Below are 13,583 nucleotides of genomic sequence, written 5' to 3'. Positions count from 1 at the left end.
CTACCTTTCCCTCAATTTAATGTGCAATAAAATGAAAAATTACAGAAAAAAAACCGAGGTGGAATAGAGATTTCAGTATAATTTTGACATTGTGAATTAGCACACTGGGCTAAATAGCTGGCTTTTAAAGCAGACCAAGGCAGGCTAGCAGCACGGTTCAATTCCCGTACCAGCCTCCCCGAACAGGCGCTGGAATGTGGTGACTAGGGGCTTTTCACAGTAACCTCATTTGAAGCCTACTTGTGACAATAAGCGATTTCATTTCATTTAATTGCTCTCAAGGCTACATTCAGAGGTAGGGAGTTGAAAAATATCACCTGACTACCTATGTCAACTTTGTTCCCATATTATAAACTGTTTTATTATCTCTTAATATGCCATTGTTCATCTAGAGAACAAGTAATATCTATTATGGGGAAGGTGAACATGAAAAGTTGCAATAGAATCTAATAAATCAGCATATCCAATCTGTGGCTACTACCTCTGGGCCTTAACCCAAGTCTCACAGTCTTCCCATAGATTTCTGATTTCTTGCTTTGTCTTCTGAATTGGTGCCCCTGGAGATGGTGATAGCTTCTAGTGCTGCTGCCTCGCTGGTGGATGAATGCTAAAGCAGAAAATCTGGAGCATACAGAATAATGTGATGTGGATTTAAACTTTATAGTTGAACTATGGTGCATAGCTATCACACACCAGGATAAGAGTTTGAACACCCTGCAACAAATGATGAGAAAATTCCTGGTAGCAAAATATTTTCTCTATTGCACCAAACCTTGCTGAGGAGAATGTTTGTATAGGATTGATATTGGAATGGCTTCACTTATTTCAGTGCACTTCTTTAACAAAAAAATCTTACTTGTCAATTTTCTTTGCTCTTGGCTCTTGTTCCTGTGGTAGGGTTTCATGTGGTTAAGTGAGCTTTCAGCATCTTGACTTTGTTTTATTGAAGTTTGAGTCCTAATGGTGAACATCAGCAGCTATTGAACAGAGAAATATCAATGAAGACCTATATTGTATCATTATACTGTGTCCAACACAAAAACATGTATTTTAGAGCCAATAATATTGTCAAATATCCCAAGATGCTTCGTTGGAGCGTTTTCAAACAAACTTTGACACTGAGCTTCAGCGATTAGCACAGGTGACCAAAGCTTCCATCAAATAGGTTTTAAGGATAGATTAGGAAAGAAAAATAGAGGTTGAGGGAGTAAATTTCAGAGCTTGTTATCTAGGCAGGTAAAAACCATGTTGGAGTGAAGGAAATCGGGGAAATTCCAGAGACCAGAATTGAAGGAGTGTAGATATCTCAGAGCCGGAGGAGGTTACAGATGTGGGCGAGTGGAGGTCACAGAGGTGTGGACAGGTGAGGCCCTGAAGGGATTTGAACACAAGGATGAGAACTTTAAAGTTGGAAAGTTGCCAAATGCGATCCAATGTGGAGCAACAGTTGTGTGTGTGTGTGTGGGATTTGGTGTGAATTAGGACATGATCACCAGAATACTTGGGTAAACTCAAATTGAAGGAGGGTGTTAGGTTAGCAAGGAAAGCAATCAGGTGGGGTGGGACTCTCAAGTAAAAGTTCAAGGAACACAGGAACGTGGTCAGAGATCACAATACTACCTATAGAGCACAAGACCACCAAGTGAAAGATTGATCTTGGCACAAACAAGTAGTCAATTCTAGTATGACATTGATGCGGAGCAGAGAAGAAAGTTGATTCTTTATTGTTAGGGTGCTCTCCACATGTCCAAATACCCCATCTCCTCACAAACTGTCAGTGTTCTTGAATATTGGTTGGGAGAATTTCTGGTTACTGGATAGCACAGGGGTAAGCGATCTGGGTTTAATTCCGGTTTTCGTGACTGTCTGTGGAGTTTGCACTTTTCCCCTGTGCCTGCGTAGATTTCCTCCAGGTACTCCAGTTTCCTCAGTCCAAAGATGTGTAGGTTAGATGGGGTTATTGGGATAGGGTGGGGGAGTGGGCCTTGGTAGGGTACTCTTTCAGAGGGTTGGTGCAGACCCGATGGCCAAAATGGCCTCCTTCTGTACTGTAGGAATTTTCTAGTTCTATGGAACTTTGTCCAAGGGGTTACGGTGACAATTGAAGTCCCAACAACAAAGGAATTAGCCGACGCCAGCTCCGCAAAGCCATGGAAACTTTAGTAACAAAATCCTGGGAATTATTTAGAGGGCCGTAAATATTCATTATCGAAACAGATTCTCCATAAAAAAAAGTCCCTTAACAATCATCTATCCCCCTTGCCCTTCACACAGTTCCCTATCTTGAAAGGAACATTTTTATTGACTTGCGTTGGTTGAGAACAAAGCAAAAAACACCTGTCCCATCCAGTACCGCTTCAACTTTAAGTGTCCTTGTCATCCAAATGTGTTTACTGCGACAAGGCTATGTCCACTTCCTCTTTTTGTAAGGAAAGTCAGGATCTTTTTTCTTTTAATAGAATGATGTACACTCTGTACATTCCACATTCACAACTTTAAATTAGCTATCGCCATTGCTCAAGCAGCCAGAAAAAATATAGGACAGGATTTTCACGCCACCTCCCTCATCTCCAGTCATACCAGAAGCACCATAGACTCTATATAACGTATTTGTATAGAATAAGAGACCTGTCTCTACCAATGCAGGATCCAGATAACAATCATGATGACATTAGTTCTAAGGGGACATTCCTAACATGTATGAGGACTCATAAGGCTAACCCTACATCCATACCTGGGGTGAAATTCTCTGCAGACCGTCGTAACGCCGATTTCCGGCGAGCAAAATTGGTGTAGATGACTCCGGCGTGGGGGCCTTCTTTTAGGCGGCTATTCTCCGTTCCCGGAGGGGCCAGCAGCAGACTGACGCGATACGCGTCAGTTTCACCAGCTGCGGAAGTGGTGAGACCCGGCGCTTTTTGGGGGGGGGGAGGTGGAGGAGGAGAGAGACTGACCGGCATTTGGGGGGTGGGGGGGGAGGAGGAGAGAGACAGACCCGGCGTTGGGGGGTTTGCGGCGTTGAGTTGAGAGGAGGGGGGGGGGGGGGGGGGGGTTTGCGGCGTTGAGTTGAGAGGGGGGGGGTGGTTTGCGGCGTTGAGTTGAGGGGGGGGGGGGTTGCGGTGTTGAGTTGAGAGAGGGGGGGCGGCGTTGGAGGGGGGTAGGGGTGGTGAAGGGGTGGTGAGGGGGGGGTTGGGGTAGGGGCAGCGCCGTGCAGAGGAGGGGGGCGACGGATGCCCGGGGCCAACGCACCGTCGCCCCCCCCTCTGCATGCAGCTGCCCCTACCCCAACCCCCTCCCCTCACCACCCCTACCCCCTTCGCCGCACCCCCCCCCCACTAACGGAGGAAGGAAGGGGGGGGGGAGGAAGGGGGGAGAGGAGGAAGGAAGGGGGGAGAGGAGGAAGGAAGGGGGGAGAGGAGGAAGGAAGGGGGGAGAGGAGGAAGGAAGGGGGAGAGGAGGAAGGAAGGGGGGAGAGGAGGAAGGAAGGGGGGGAGGAGGAAGTAAGGGGGGGAGGAGGAAGGAAGGGGGGGAGGAGGAAGGAAGGGGGGGAGGAGGAAGGAAGGGGGGAGGAGGAGAGTGTGGGGGGTGTGGGTACCGGCCTTCAGAGGGAGGGGGACAGGGTGTGGTACCGGCGTGAGAGGGGGGGGACCCGGCATGAGAGGGGGGGTTGCGGCGATGAGGGGGGGGTTGCGGCGTTGCGAGAGATGGGGGGGCGACGTTGGAGGGGGGTAGGGGTGGTGGGGAGGGGGGTAGGGTTGGTGGGGAGGGGGGTAGGGGTGGTGGGGAGGGGGGTAGGGGTGGTGGGGAGGGGGGTAGGGGCGTTGGAGGGGGGTAGGGGTGGTGAGGGGGGGTGGTTGGGGTAGGGGGCAGCGGCGTACAGAGGGGGGGGGCGACGGTGTGTTGGCCCCGGGCATCCGTCGCCCCCCCTCTCTGCACGCCGCTGCCCCCCCTCTCTGCACGCCGCTGCCCCCCCTCTCTGCACGCCGCTGCCCCCAAACCCCCCCCATGCCGCAACCCCCGCCCGATGCCGCAACCCCCCCCGATGCCGCAACCCCCCCCCGATTGCCGCAACCCCCCCCCCGATGCCGCAACCCCCCCCCCCGATGCCGCAACCCCCCCCCGATGCCGCAACCCCCCCCCGAGGCCGCAACCCCCCCCCCGATGCCGCAACCCCCCCCACCCGATGCCGCAACCCCCCCCCCCGATGCCGCAACCCCCCCCCCCCGATGCCGCAACCCCCCCCGATGCCGCAACCCCCCCCCCCCGATGCCGCAACCCCCCCCCCGATGCCGCAACCCCCCCCCCCCCCGATGCCGCAACCCCCCCCCCGACACTGAACGGCGTCAACCATCATCAATGGTTGACGCCGTTTTAAAGCTACTGTGATTTTCGCCAACGTGACCCGTGGCCACGTCGGCGGGACTTCGGCCCATACGGGCCGGAGATTTGTGGAAACAAAAATATAATGAAATCCCGCCGGCGCCAGCTGTTTTCAGAGGCCGACGGCGGGATTTGCACAGCGCCGGTTTTTGGCCGGTCAGAGAATTAAAAACCCTGCGGGAGCGGGATTAACGCCGCTGCCGGCCGATTCTCCGACCCTGCGTGGGGTCGGAGAATTTCGCCCCTGGTTACAATCAGGAGACATACTTCTCAGAAAAATGAGAAGCCACAATGAGAATGGGAGCTAAATGCCGCTCCTATATTTTGACTCCACCCATGAAGACCTAAACCTCTCATCCACCTCCCAGCAATAGCGCCACTCATTTCTATCATGATTAAAGTAAGGATACTAAAAAACCAATATATGGAGAAGAAAAAAATGACATATCTATCTTACGGCCCAACTACCATACCACTTACACAGCGCTAGAAGTGGCACGCTGAAGGGTGTTTTCCATTCAAGGTAAATAGAAGTCCCTGAGATTCTTAAGGATAAAACATTCAGTATAGTGCTCAATTTGTAACACCTTCCTGCTAACATGATAAATAGCAACATAAGATCAGACAAGAGACATTATGACAGGGACAGAGCCCAGATATTTCAATGAGCTGCAGACTGTTATTCCAAATTATTAGTCTATGGACTTCACAAAGGCCAAGGTACTGGACAGATTATCGAACGTCTTCACAGAGTTGCTAGATGTTACCCTCAGTGTCACAGGATAGAGCAGGGCATAATTCACTCCAATTGTCTTGAGTAGTTTTCTAACTTCATTGACGTTTCCATGCTTCTGTTGTATTGCTGTCAAGAAATCTTGGAAGAAAAACATGTTTTCCCCCCTCATGGAGCCAGGTCCCACCATGCCTCGCCATCTCTAGTACTCTCTGGTGACCCATCAAGTTTTGAAAATGAATAATTACATGCTGGGGATGTTGGTTGACCCTGGGCCTCAAAGTCAGGGTATGATGTGCCCTTTCCAACTTGATATGCCCAGCTTTCACATCCTGCTTAAGAAAGCGTGGTAGACAGGTCTCAAAAAGTTTAATAGAGATCTTACCCTTCATTCATAGAACATAGAACAGTACAGCACAGAACAAGCCCTTTGGCCCTCGATGTTGTGCCGAGCCATGATCACCCTATTCAAACCCACGAATCCACCCTATACCCGTAACCCAACCCCCCCTTAACCTTACTTTTTAGGACGTTACGGGCAATTTAGCATGGCCAATCCACCTAACTCGCACATCTTTGGACTGTGGGAGGAAACCGGAGCACCCGGAGGAAACCCACGCACACACGGGGAGGACGTGCAGACTCCGCACAGTGACCCAGCCGGGAATCGAACCTGGGACCCTGGAGCTGTGAAGCATTTATGCTAACCACCATGCTACCGTGCTGCCCAAACTGGCAAACTGACGATCTGCACATTTTTCTTCTGGCCTTGTGTCATGTGAGAGTACCTTTAAGAAACGGGTGTTTATAAATGGATGTGTATATATCTGTAGTGAGAGTACCTTTAAGAAATGGGTGTTTACTACAGCAGTGATGTCAGAGAGTGGGTGGAGCTGGGCTGTCTGTCAGCTTTTTACTTTTGTTTTAGGCTGTTTGCTGCAGGGTGTGTTTTAGTTTCTTTTTCAGTGATGGAGCTGAAGCCAGACAGAGCAGGTGTACAGTTGTACTCTCTGCCATGAAAAGACTATCTTTTGATCATTTGGTGAATTCAGAATTATAAATGTTCTCAGTAGTGAATGTAAACCTAATATGCTTCTGTTAAAAGGACAGCTTACGGATTACTTAGTGTTGTATTCTTTGGGGGTTGTATTTGAATTAATGGTTGCTAAGTTGTTCACTAGATGTTTTAAAAAGGTTAACTTTCATAGAGTTCATAGAATAAACATTGTTTTGCTTTAAAAAATACTTTTTCCATTTCTGCTGTACCACACCTGTAGCGTGGGCCGTGTGCTCCCCATACCACAATCTATTAAAAGTTGTGGGTCAGGTGAACTCCATGATACACTTTGGGGTTCTCTAAACCCTGGCCCATAACACTTGGTTCTCCAGATCCTCCAGGATTTCTGACATACCATGCAACTAGTTTTCGAAGGATTGCATGCTGAGGGACTCAGCTGAGCAAGTTACATTTTCAAAATTCAGGATTCTTTCCTCTGTTTATTTGAGCCTTTTATTAGTACTCGGCAGCTTGGTATCATGAGGGCACTAATATTCTGTGTCAGTAAGTTAAGTTTGTTGTCTTTGACTCCAATGATGTTTGCAATCACAATCTGAAAAGCCCACTCAAGGATCCAGTCGCCATATTTCTCCAACCTAGTTGCATCCGACTGAACCCTTCTATCGCCAATTTTCTTAAGATTCCTCTGCATTTCTTCTCCAATGCGCAGCCAGAAATCTACTCGGGACCACTGTGTATTCACTCCAGGATTAGGTAAGTATGTGCTGCTTAAACAGGATAAATGAAGGATTAAAAAGTGAGTAGCACCAAAGCCTGCAGATACGCTGCCATTCCTGTGCCAGCATCAGGTGATCCTCATTTTAATTTTTAAAATACCAAACGTGTTACTGGACTTCTTGCTGCAGTTTTTGTCTCGTTTTCAGAATGCTCAGCAATTAACATCTGCTGTGGTCATAATGATATCTTTCATAGTCATCAATGAGTTTGATCATTTGACCATAACCTCTACCTCCATTTTGTTTCATTCTTCTTTGTTGGTTTTGGCTTTACTCTCTTGCTTTTTTGAGTGGTACTTGTTGATTATTCTGTAATTCACTCTTGACACATCTTTTGTTTCTTTACTTCCCCTGTTACCACTTTCAACCTATGTTGATCTTTATCCTCCACCTCAATAGTAGATATAATTCTACACATCTCCTCTCTGTTCTCATACGTTTTTATACTACTCTGATAGTGTATTCTGTGGTCTGAACCTTCTGTGTTTCTACCAAAAAGTCTCTTGTCATGTCCTGTCCAAAGTTCACACATAGTATCTTGTTCTAAAACCCTCAACCAATTTGTTTCTACCCACTCCATGTCTTCATAACTCTTTCATGAAACCTCCGTAACATAAACTGCTCCAATTCCTTCAACTTTTCCTTCAGATTTGAAGTTCCTCAAACCAGGCAGCATCTAAACTACCATCTCTATCGCCAAATCAATTTTATACAGTATGCAGTTTAACTGAACACAATATTCCAACAGCAGTCTTATTCGGGTTGTTACATAAAATCACTATTACATCTCATCTTTTGTATGTTCTATCTTTTGCTGAAAAAAGATTTATTTTTTCTTCATTTTTCAGTTTTCAGTTTTCTTCATAAATGCTTTCCTGATGAAAAGTCACACTGACTCGAAACGTTGACTCGATTTATCGCTCCAGATGCTGTCAGACCTGCTGCATTTTTCCAGCATTTTTTGTTCTTCAGATTTTCAGCATCCACAGTATTTCGCTTTCTTCTTTTGTTTCTGTTTTTTTTTTAAAAAACAGGGGCTGGTTTAGCTCACTGGGCTAAATCGCTGGCTTTTAAAGCAGACCAGCAGCACGGTTCAATTCCCGTACCAGCCTCCCCGACAGGTGCCGGAATGTGGAGTCTAGGGGCTTTTCACTGTAACTTCATTGAAGCCTACGCGTGACAAGCAATTTTCATTTCATTTATCTCCCCATTGAGTGACAAATAAGCAGTGAACTATATTTTTTTTTTAGAATTAGAACAGTACAGCACAGAACAGGCCCTCGATGTTGTGCCGAGCAATGATCACCCTACTCAAGCCCACGTATACCTATCCCAGTAACCCAACAACCCCCATTAACCTTATTTTTTAGGACACTAAGGGCAATTTAGCCTGGCCAATCCACCTAACCCGCACATCTTTGGACTGTGGGAGGAAAGCGGAGCACCCGGAAACCCACGCACACACGGGGAGGATGTGCAGACTCCGCACAGACAGTGACCCAGCCGGGAATTGAACCTGGGACCCTGGAGCTGTGAAGCATTTATGCTAACTACCATGCTACCGTGCTGCCCGCTGTAATACTGTAATGATAAATCCAGTAACGTAAATCAGCCTCCATCTATTCACCTCCGGAAAGTTATACTGGCCTCGGGAAGATAGAGCAGAACAGACTCGGCAGAATTAAGTCACCTTAATGTGGACTTCACAAATAACGTGAGAACGAGTCGCATAAACTTGGTTTATATTCCCTTGAGTTTGGAAATCTAATTGAGGTGTTTATTTAAAATGATAAAGGGGTTCGGTAGGATAGATACGGCTGGGAGTATGGTGGGGGGCATCCAGAACAGCGGGGCATGATCTTAATAGAACCAGACTGCTGAGTGAAATCAGAAACCACTTTTCAGAGTAGATGGTTGTTCATAACATTTACCCAAGAGGCAGACCCGACTGCAAATCAGCCGGGGAGCAGTCAGGGCTGGCATTGCTCCCCTGGTTTGTTCAAAGGTCTCGCAGTTGGTTTCCATTTCAGCAGCGCAGTCTGAAGGTCTGTCCGCAGCCAGGCCGGGGGAGGCCACGGAGACACTACTGCGGACATTGTCCAGGAACTGCTTAAACATCACCGAGTGAGTGAGACGATTCCAAGACTTTGGGTGTTGGGGGAGGGCCCTCGCGTTATTCCCCAGGAGACGCTTCAAGGCGGGACTTTTGATTAGAAAAGCCTGTGGCTGAATGGGATGACGTGGGGAGAGAGGGGAGGACCAATGGGAATGGTTTTTGTTGGAGGGTGCGTTGCTAGGGGCCCGGGCTCCTGAGTAAGTGGGAGTTCAGTGACGGAGCGGGAGCGGGAGACGGGAGCTGCCGCCAGCACCATAGCAACGGGCGCCCAGAGATGTCCTATTACAGCGTCAGGTAGAGAAGGAGCCGGGTGGGCAGGGGGGGAGACGGTCCAAGGCTGCTTACCCAGCACTCTGGATCCCCCGCCTGTGTGCGGGGCTGGCTCGGCATGACTTTGATCGGATGTCTGCACTCCCCCGCTGGAGAGCAGCATTTTGGGCAAAATCTGTTGTTAATGTCTAGATGTGTGGGTTTTCCACTGTATGCAGTATTCCAGACAGTTTGCGACTGTTAGCTATCAGGAGGGCGGTGATTTTAGTGCAAAATCCTCTTTTGAATAGCGCTGATTCCCTTTTCCATTTTGGTGTTTTTTAAAAAAGATTTGTCGGCGCATAAATGTGTAACAAACTGGGAAGGCTGAATTTGGGACCTTTTCCTCTTTATGTTCAGTTATCTTTCTGTGTTACTTGACTTCATAAACTTCCTTTGCACAGGAGTTTGCAGCACCCTTGTTGTTTTGCTCACTTTTTAAGATATTGTTAATAAATCCAATTTTCAGTGTACCTTGAACAGTTTTGAAAATATGAAAGTTAGCTTTGTACAGTGGAGTTCTTTTGACTCGTGCAATCTTCAAATGATTAATGGGTGGATATCAGGTATAATTCTTAGTTCAAAGCTATAAGTTAATTTTGGGTGTTCAGCTCTGTTGGGTGAGTGTCCCCTCATCATGTTAGAACATAGAACATTACTGTGCAGTACGGGCCCTTCGGCCCTCGATGTTGCGCCGACCTGTGAAACCATCTGAAGCCTATCTGACCTACACTATTCCATTTTCATCCATATGTCTATCCAGTGACCACTTAAATGTCCTTAAAGTTGGCGAGTCTACTACTGTTGGAGGCAGGGCATTCCACACCCCTACTACTCTCTGAGTAAAGAAACTGCCTCTGACATCTGTCCTATATCTACCACCCCTCAATTTAAAGCTATGTCCCCTTGTGTTGGTCATCACCATCCGAGGAAAGAGACTCTCACTGTCCACCCTATCTAACCCTCTGACTATCTTATATGTCTCTATTAAGTCACCTCTCAGCCTTCTCTCTAACGAAAACAACCTCAAGTCCCTGAGCCTTTCCTCGTAAGACCTTCCCTCCATACCAGGCAACATCCTAGTAAATCTCCTCTGAACCCTTTCCAAAGCTTCCACATCCTTCCTATAATGTGGTGACCAGAACTGCACGCAGTACTCCAGGAGCGGCCGCACCAGAGTTATGTACAGCTGCAGCATGACCTTGTGGTTCCGAAACTCAATCCCCCTGCTTATAAAGGCTAGCACACCATATGCCTTCTTAACAGCCCTATTAACCTGGGTGGCAACTTTCAGGGATTTATGTACCTGGATGCCGAGATCTCTCTGTTCATCTACACTACCAAGAATCTTGCCATTAGCCCAGTACTCTGCATTCCTGTTACTCCTTCCAAAGTGAACCACCTCACACTTTTCCGCATTAAACTCCATCTGCCACCTTTCAGCCCAGCTCTGCAGCTTATCTATGTCCCTCTGTATCCTATAACATCCTTCAGCACTATCCACAATTCCACCGACCTTCGTGTCATCTGCAAATTTTCTAACCCATCCTTCTACACCCTCTTCCAGGTCATTTATAAAAATGACAAACAGCAGTGGCCCCAAAACAGATCCTTGCGGTACACCACTAGTAACTGAACTCCAGGATGAACATTTGCCATCAACCACCACCCTCTGTCTTCTTTCAGCTAGCCAATTACTGATCCAAACCGCTAAATCACCTTCAATCCCATACTTCCTTATTTTCTGCAATAGCCTACCGTGGGGAACCTTATCAAACGCCTTACTAAAATCCATATACACCACATCAACCGCTTTGGACACTTTCTCTAGCTGTTGCTATGAATGGAATTTGTTGACTGGGATGTTACAAACTGTACCCTGTTCGGTTCATGATGAAATTGATGTTAATATTATGGCTCAGCTGCCAATCTTTGAGGTTTATTGTGAATTGTAGTTCCATTGTTCATGTTTAAGATTTAATTACCCACATTGTCAAAATAAGAAAATGGAATTCGTAATAATTTTTGTTTGACTCTGTTTTCAGGGATAGACAACTGCAGAAACTTTGAGATGGAGTTTTTGTAATTGTGTGGGCTGTTTATATTTCCATCGGCCAAATTTTAAACTGGCGCTAACTATTTAATTAAAGAGATGGTGGTTAGAGATGTTGTGCTTCCATATGTAACATTTCTGTTCAACCAGTTAAGGGTTTTATTGTGACATTTTTATTGTTGAAAATCTTTTACATCATACATGTATCCTAGTAATAGCAAGTTATTGTGATGCCATTACGTAGACTGTACAAGATGTTAAGTGCATTTCACTTAATATCAAAAAATAAATTTTTGTGGTATTTATAATAATTGATGTCATAATGGTTTTGAAGCTCTGATACTTTGTGAAGTCATAAAGCAGTTTTCAATGTTGAGACAACACAAGGAAGTCAATGCTTCTGATCACTGTGTGAATTACATAATCACATAAAATTACACGACTGAGACCATTTGTGTTTATGCTCCACACAAACCTCTTCCAGCCCTACCATCTAACCCTATCGACATATTTTTTCATTCCTTGTCTTCTCTTCCCTGAGGCAGTCCCTTGGAGTCGAGGATGCTTCCACACTAATAATGAGTTCTCGGGTGACTTACGAGTCCAATGTGTGACCTACCATCTATGTCACAGGTGGGGCAGGACCGGGTGGATGGGGGTGCATGGGTTGCCACTCGTACTTTTCACTGTTGAGCAATCTAGCTTCTCCTTAAATGCATCTGTACTTTTTGACACGACTACTTCATGTGGTAGAGAAAGCTCCAGATTTAGATTGACTTTTGGATGATTGAACAACAGTAACTTACATTTGTATGGAGCATTCAAGGTAAGGAAACATTCCTAGGTGCTTCACAGGAACATTATAAAATAATTTTAAGATAATGAGATATTTCGTCAGATGACTAAAAGCTTGGTCAAACAAGTGTCATAAAGGAGGAAAGTGACGTGGAGAGGGACAGGTAGGAAATTCAAGAACTTGAAGCCTAGCTAATTAAAATCACAACTTCCAGTGATGGAGCAATTAAAATAAGGCATTAATACAAGATAGGAGTAGACCATACATACAGCCTGTCAAATCTGTGCTGCCATTCAGTGTGATCATGGCTGATGTTGGCCTTTAGCTTCACTTTCCAGCTCATTCCCCATATTGTTCGATTCTCTGAATGACTAAGAATCTGTTTATCTCGGGGACTTCCGGTTACGGCCATGGAGTGAGTAGTCGCACACAAGGCGGTTCCGATTTGAAGACGTTGGTTTGGGCACTTTACACTCACTAGTAGGGTAATTTCAGCAGACGATTGGTATGGAATGTGTAGGACAAGAGGTTCTCCCAAGATTGCCATGTCTACTGGCTATCAGACTCGACAGAAGACAGTTAAAGACCTGGCTAAGGAGTTAGAGGAGACGTGTGGCGCAGCACCAATTTCGAGAAGGGTGGAGGGGGGACGGTCGCCGTCGTTGGGAAAGCCTCCGATGGAGCAGTTGATGGCCTTCATCAAGGAGGAATTTCGCCAGCAAAGGAAGGAGATGCATGACGACTGGTAGAAGACGGTTTGAGCAGTGGCACCCCTACGAGGGTCATTGGACTGGGTAGAGAAGTGCCCTGAGGTGCAAGGGGCTACAATACGAGAGGTAGAGAAGGTGGTGTCCGACCAGAGCGTACGGATTGTGTCTTTTTGGAGGAGATGGTGGGGATCCCGAGGGATCTATGCAAATCACTACGGATGAAGGCAGAGGAGCGGAGAACAGGTCCAGATGACAGAACTTGCGGATTGTGATTCTACCGGAAGGTGTTGAAGGAATCCGCGCCACAAAGTATGTTTCTAGGATGTTGGCCAGACTGTAGAGAAAGATGCTGGACAAGGCCCCAGAGGTGAATCGGGCCCACAGGTCCTTGAGGCCGAGAGCAGGGGAGCTGCCATGGGCGGTGATTATGCGGTTGCACAAGTTCGTGTGGGCTGGGGCAAAGTGAGACTGCAAATTGGACGGTAATCGAGTCCTGATATAGCAGGGTATTGGTGAGGAGCTGACGAAGAAGTGCACAGGATTCAACAAGTCCAAGGGTGTATAGTATCGACGGAAGATTCGTTTTGGGTCGGTGTACCCGGCAAGACTTTGGGTTACATTCGACAGTCAGGAGTATTATTTTGAGATGCCAGAGAAAGCGAGCGAACAATTTTATAAGGGACCATAAGCTG

The 13,583-nt window shown here is 46.9% G+C and overlaps 2 protein-coding genes across 12 annotated transcripts in view; one reads left to right on the top strand and one right to left on the bottom strand.

Moving 5' to 3' along the window:
- Positions 1–12,207, bottom strand: part of foxm1 (forkhead box M1) — a 60,196-nt gene extending 47,989 nt beyond the window's left edge. The window contains exons 1-2 of one of the 2 annotated variants that reach the window (XM_038780601.1): positions 12,192–12,207; positions 857–977 (exon numbers count right to left, since the gene is read on the bottom strand). The gene's annotated coding sequence lies outside the window, so the exon portion shown is untranslated. Of the gene's footprint in view, positions 1–856; positions 978–8,838; positions 9,047–12,191 lie in introns of those variants that run through there. The other variant, XM_038780600.1, reaches the window with a different exon arrangement.
- Positions 9,016–13,583, top strand: part of LOC119954916 (tubby-related protein 3-like) — a 128,876-nt gene continuing 124,308 nt past the window's right edge. For 6 of the 10 annotated variants that reach the window (XM_038780604.1, XM_038780617.1, XM_038780605.1 and 3 more), the window contains exon 1: positions 9,191–9,317. In XM_038780604.1, the coding sequence (XP_038636532.1) occupies positions 9,298–9,317 (20 nt within the window). In that variant the 5' untranslated portion in view covers positions 9,191–9,297. Of the gene's footprint in view, positions 9,032–9,190; positions 9,318–11,809; positions 12,212–13,583 lie in introns of those variants that run through there. The other 4 variants (XM_038780606.1, XM_038780609.1, XM_038780607.1 and 1 more) reach the window with 3 other exon arrangements.

The sequence above is a fragment of the Scyliorhinus canicula genome, chromosome 20 (genome assembly GCF_902713615.1).
Source record: "Scyliorhinus canicula chromosome 20, sScyCan1.1, whole genome shotgun sequence".
NCBI lineage: Eukaryota > Metazoa > Chordata > Chondrichthyes > Carcharhiniformes > Scyliorhinidae > Scyliorhinus > Scyliorhinus canicula.
This window is presented reverse-complemented; position numbering and strand designations above follow the sequence as displayed.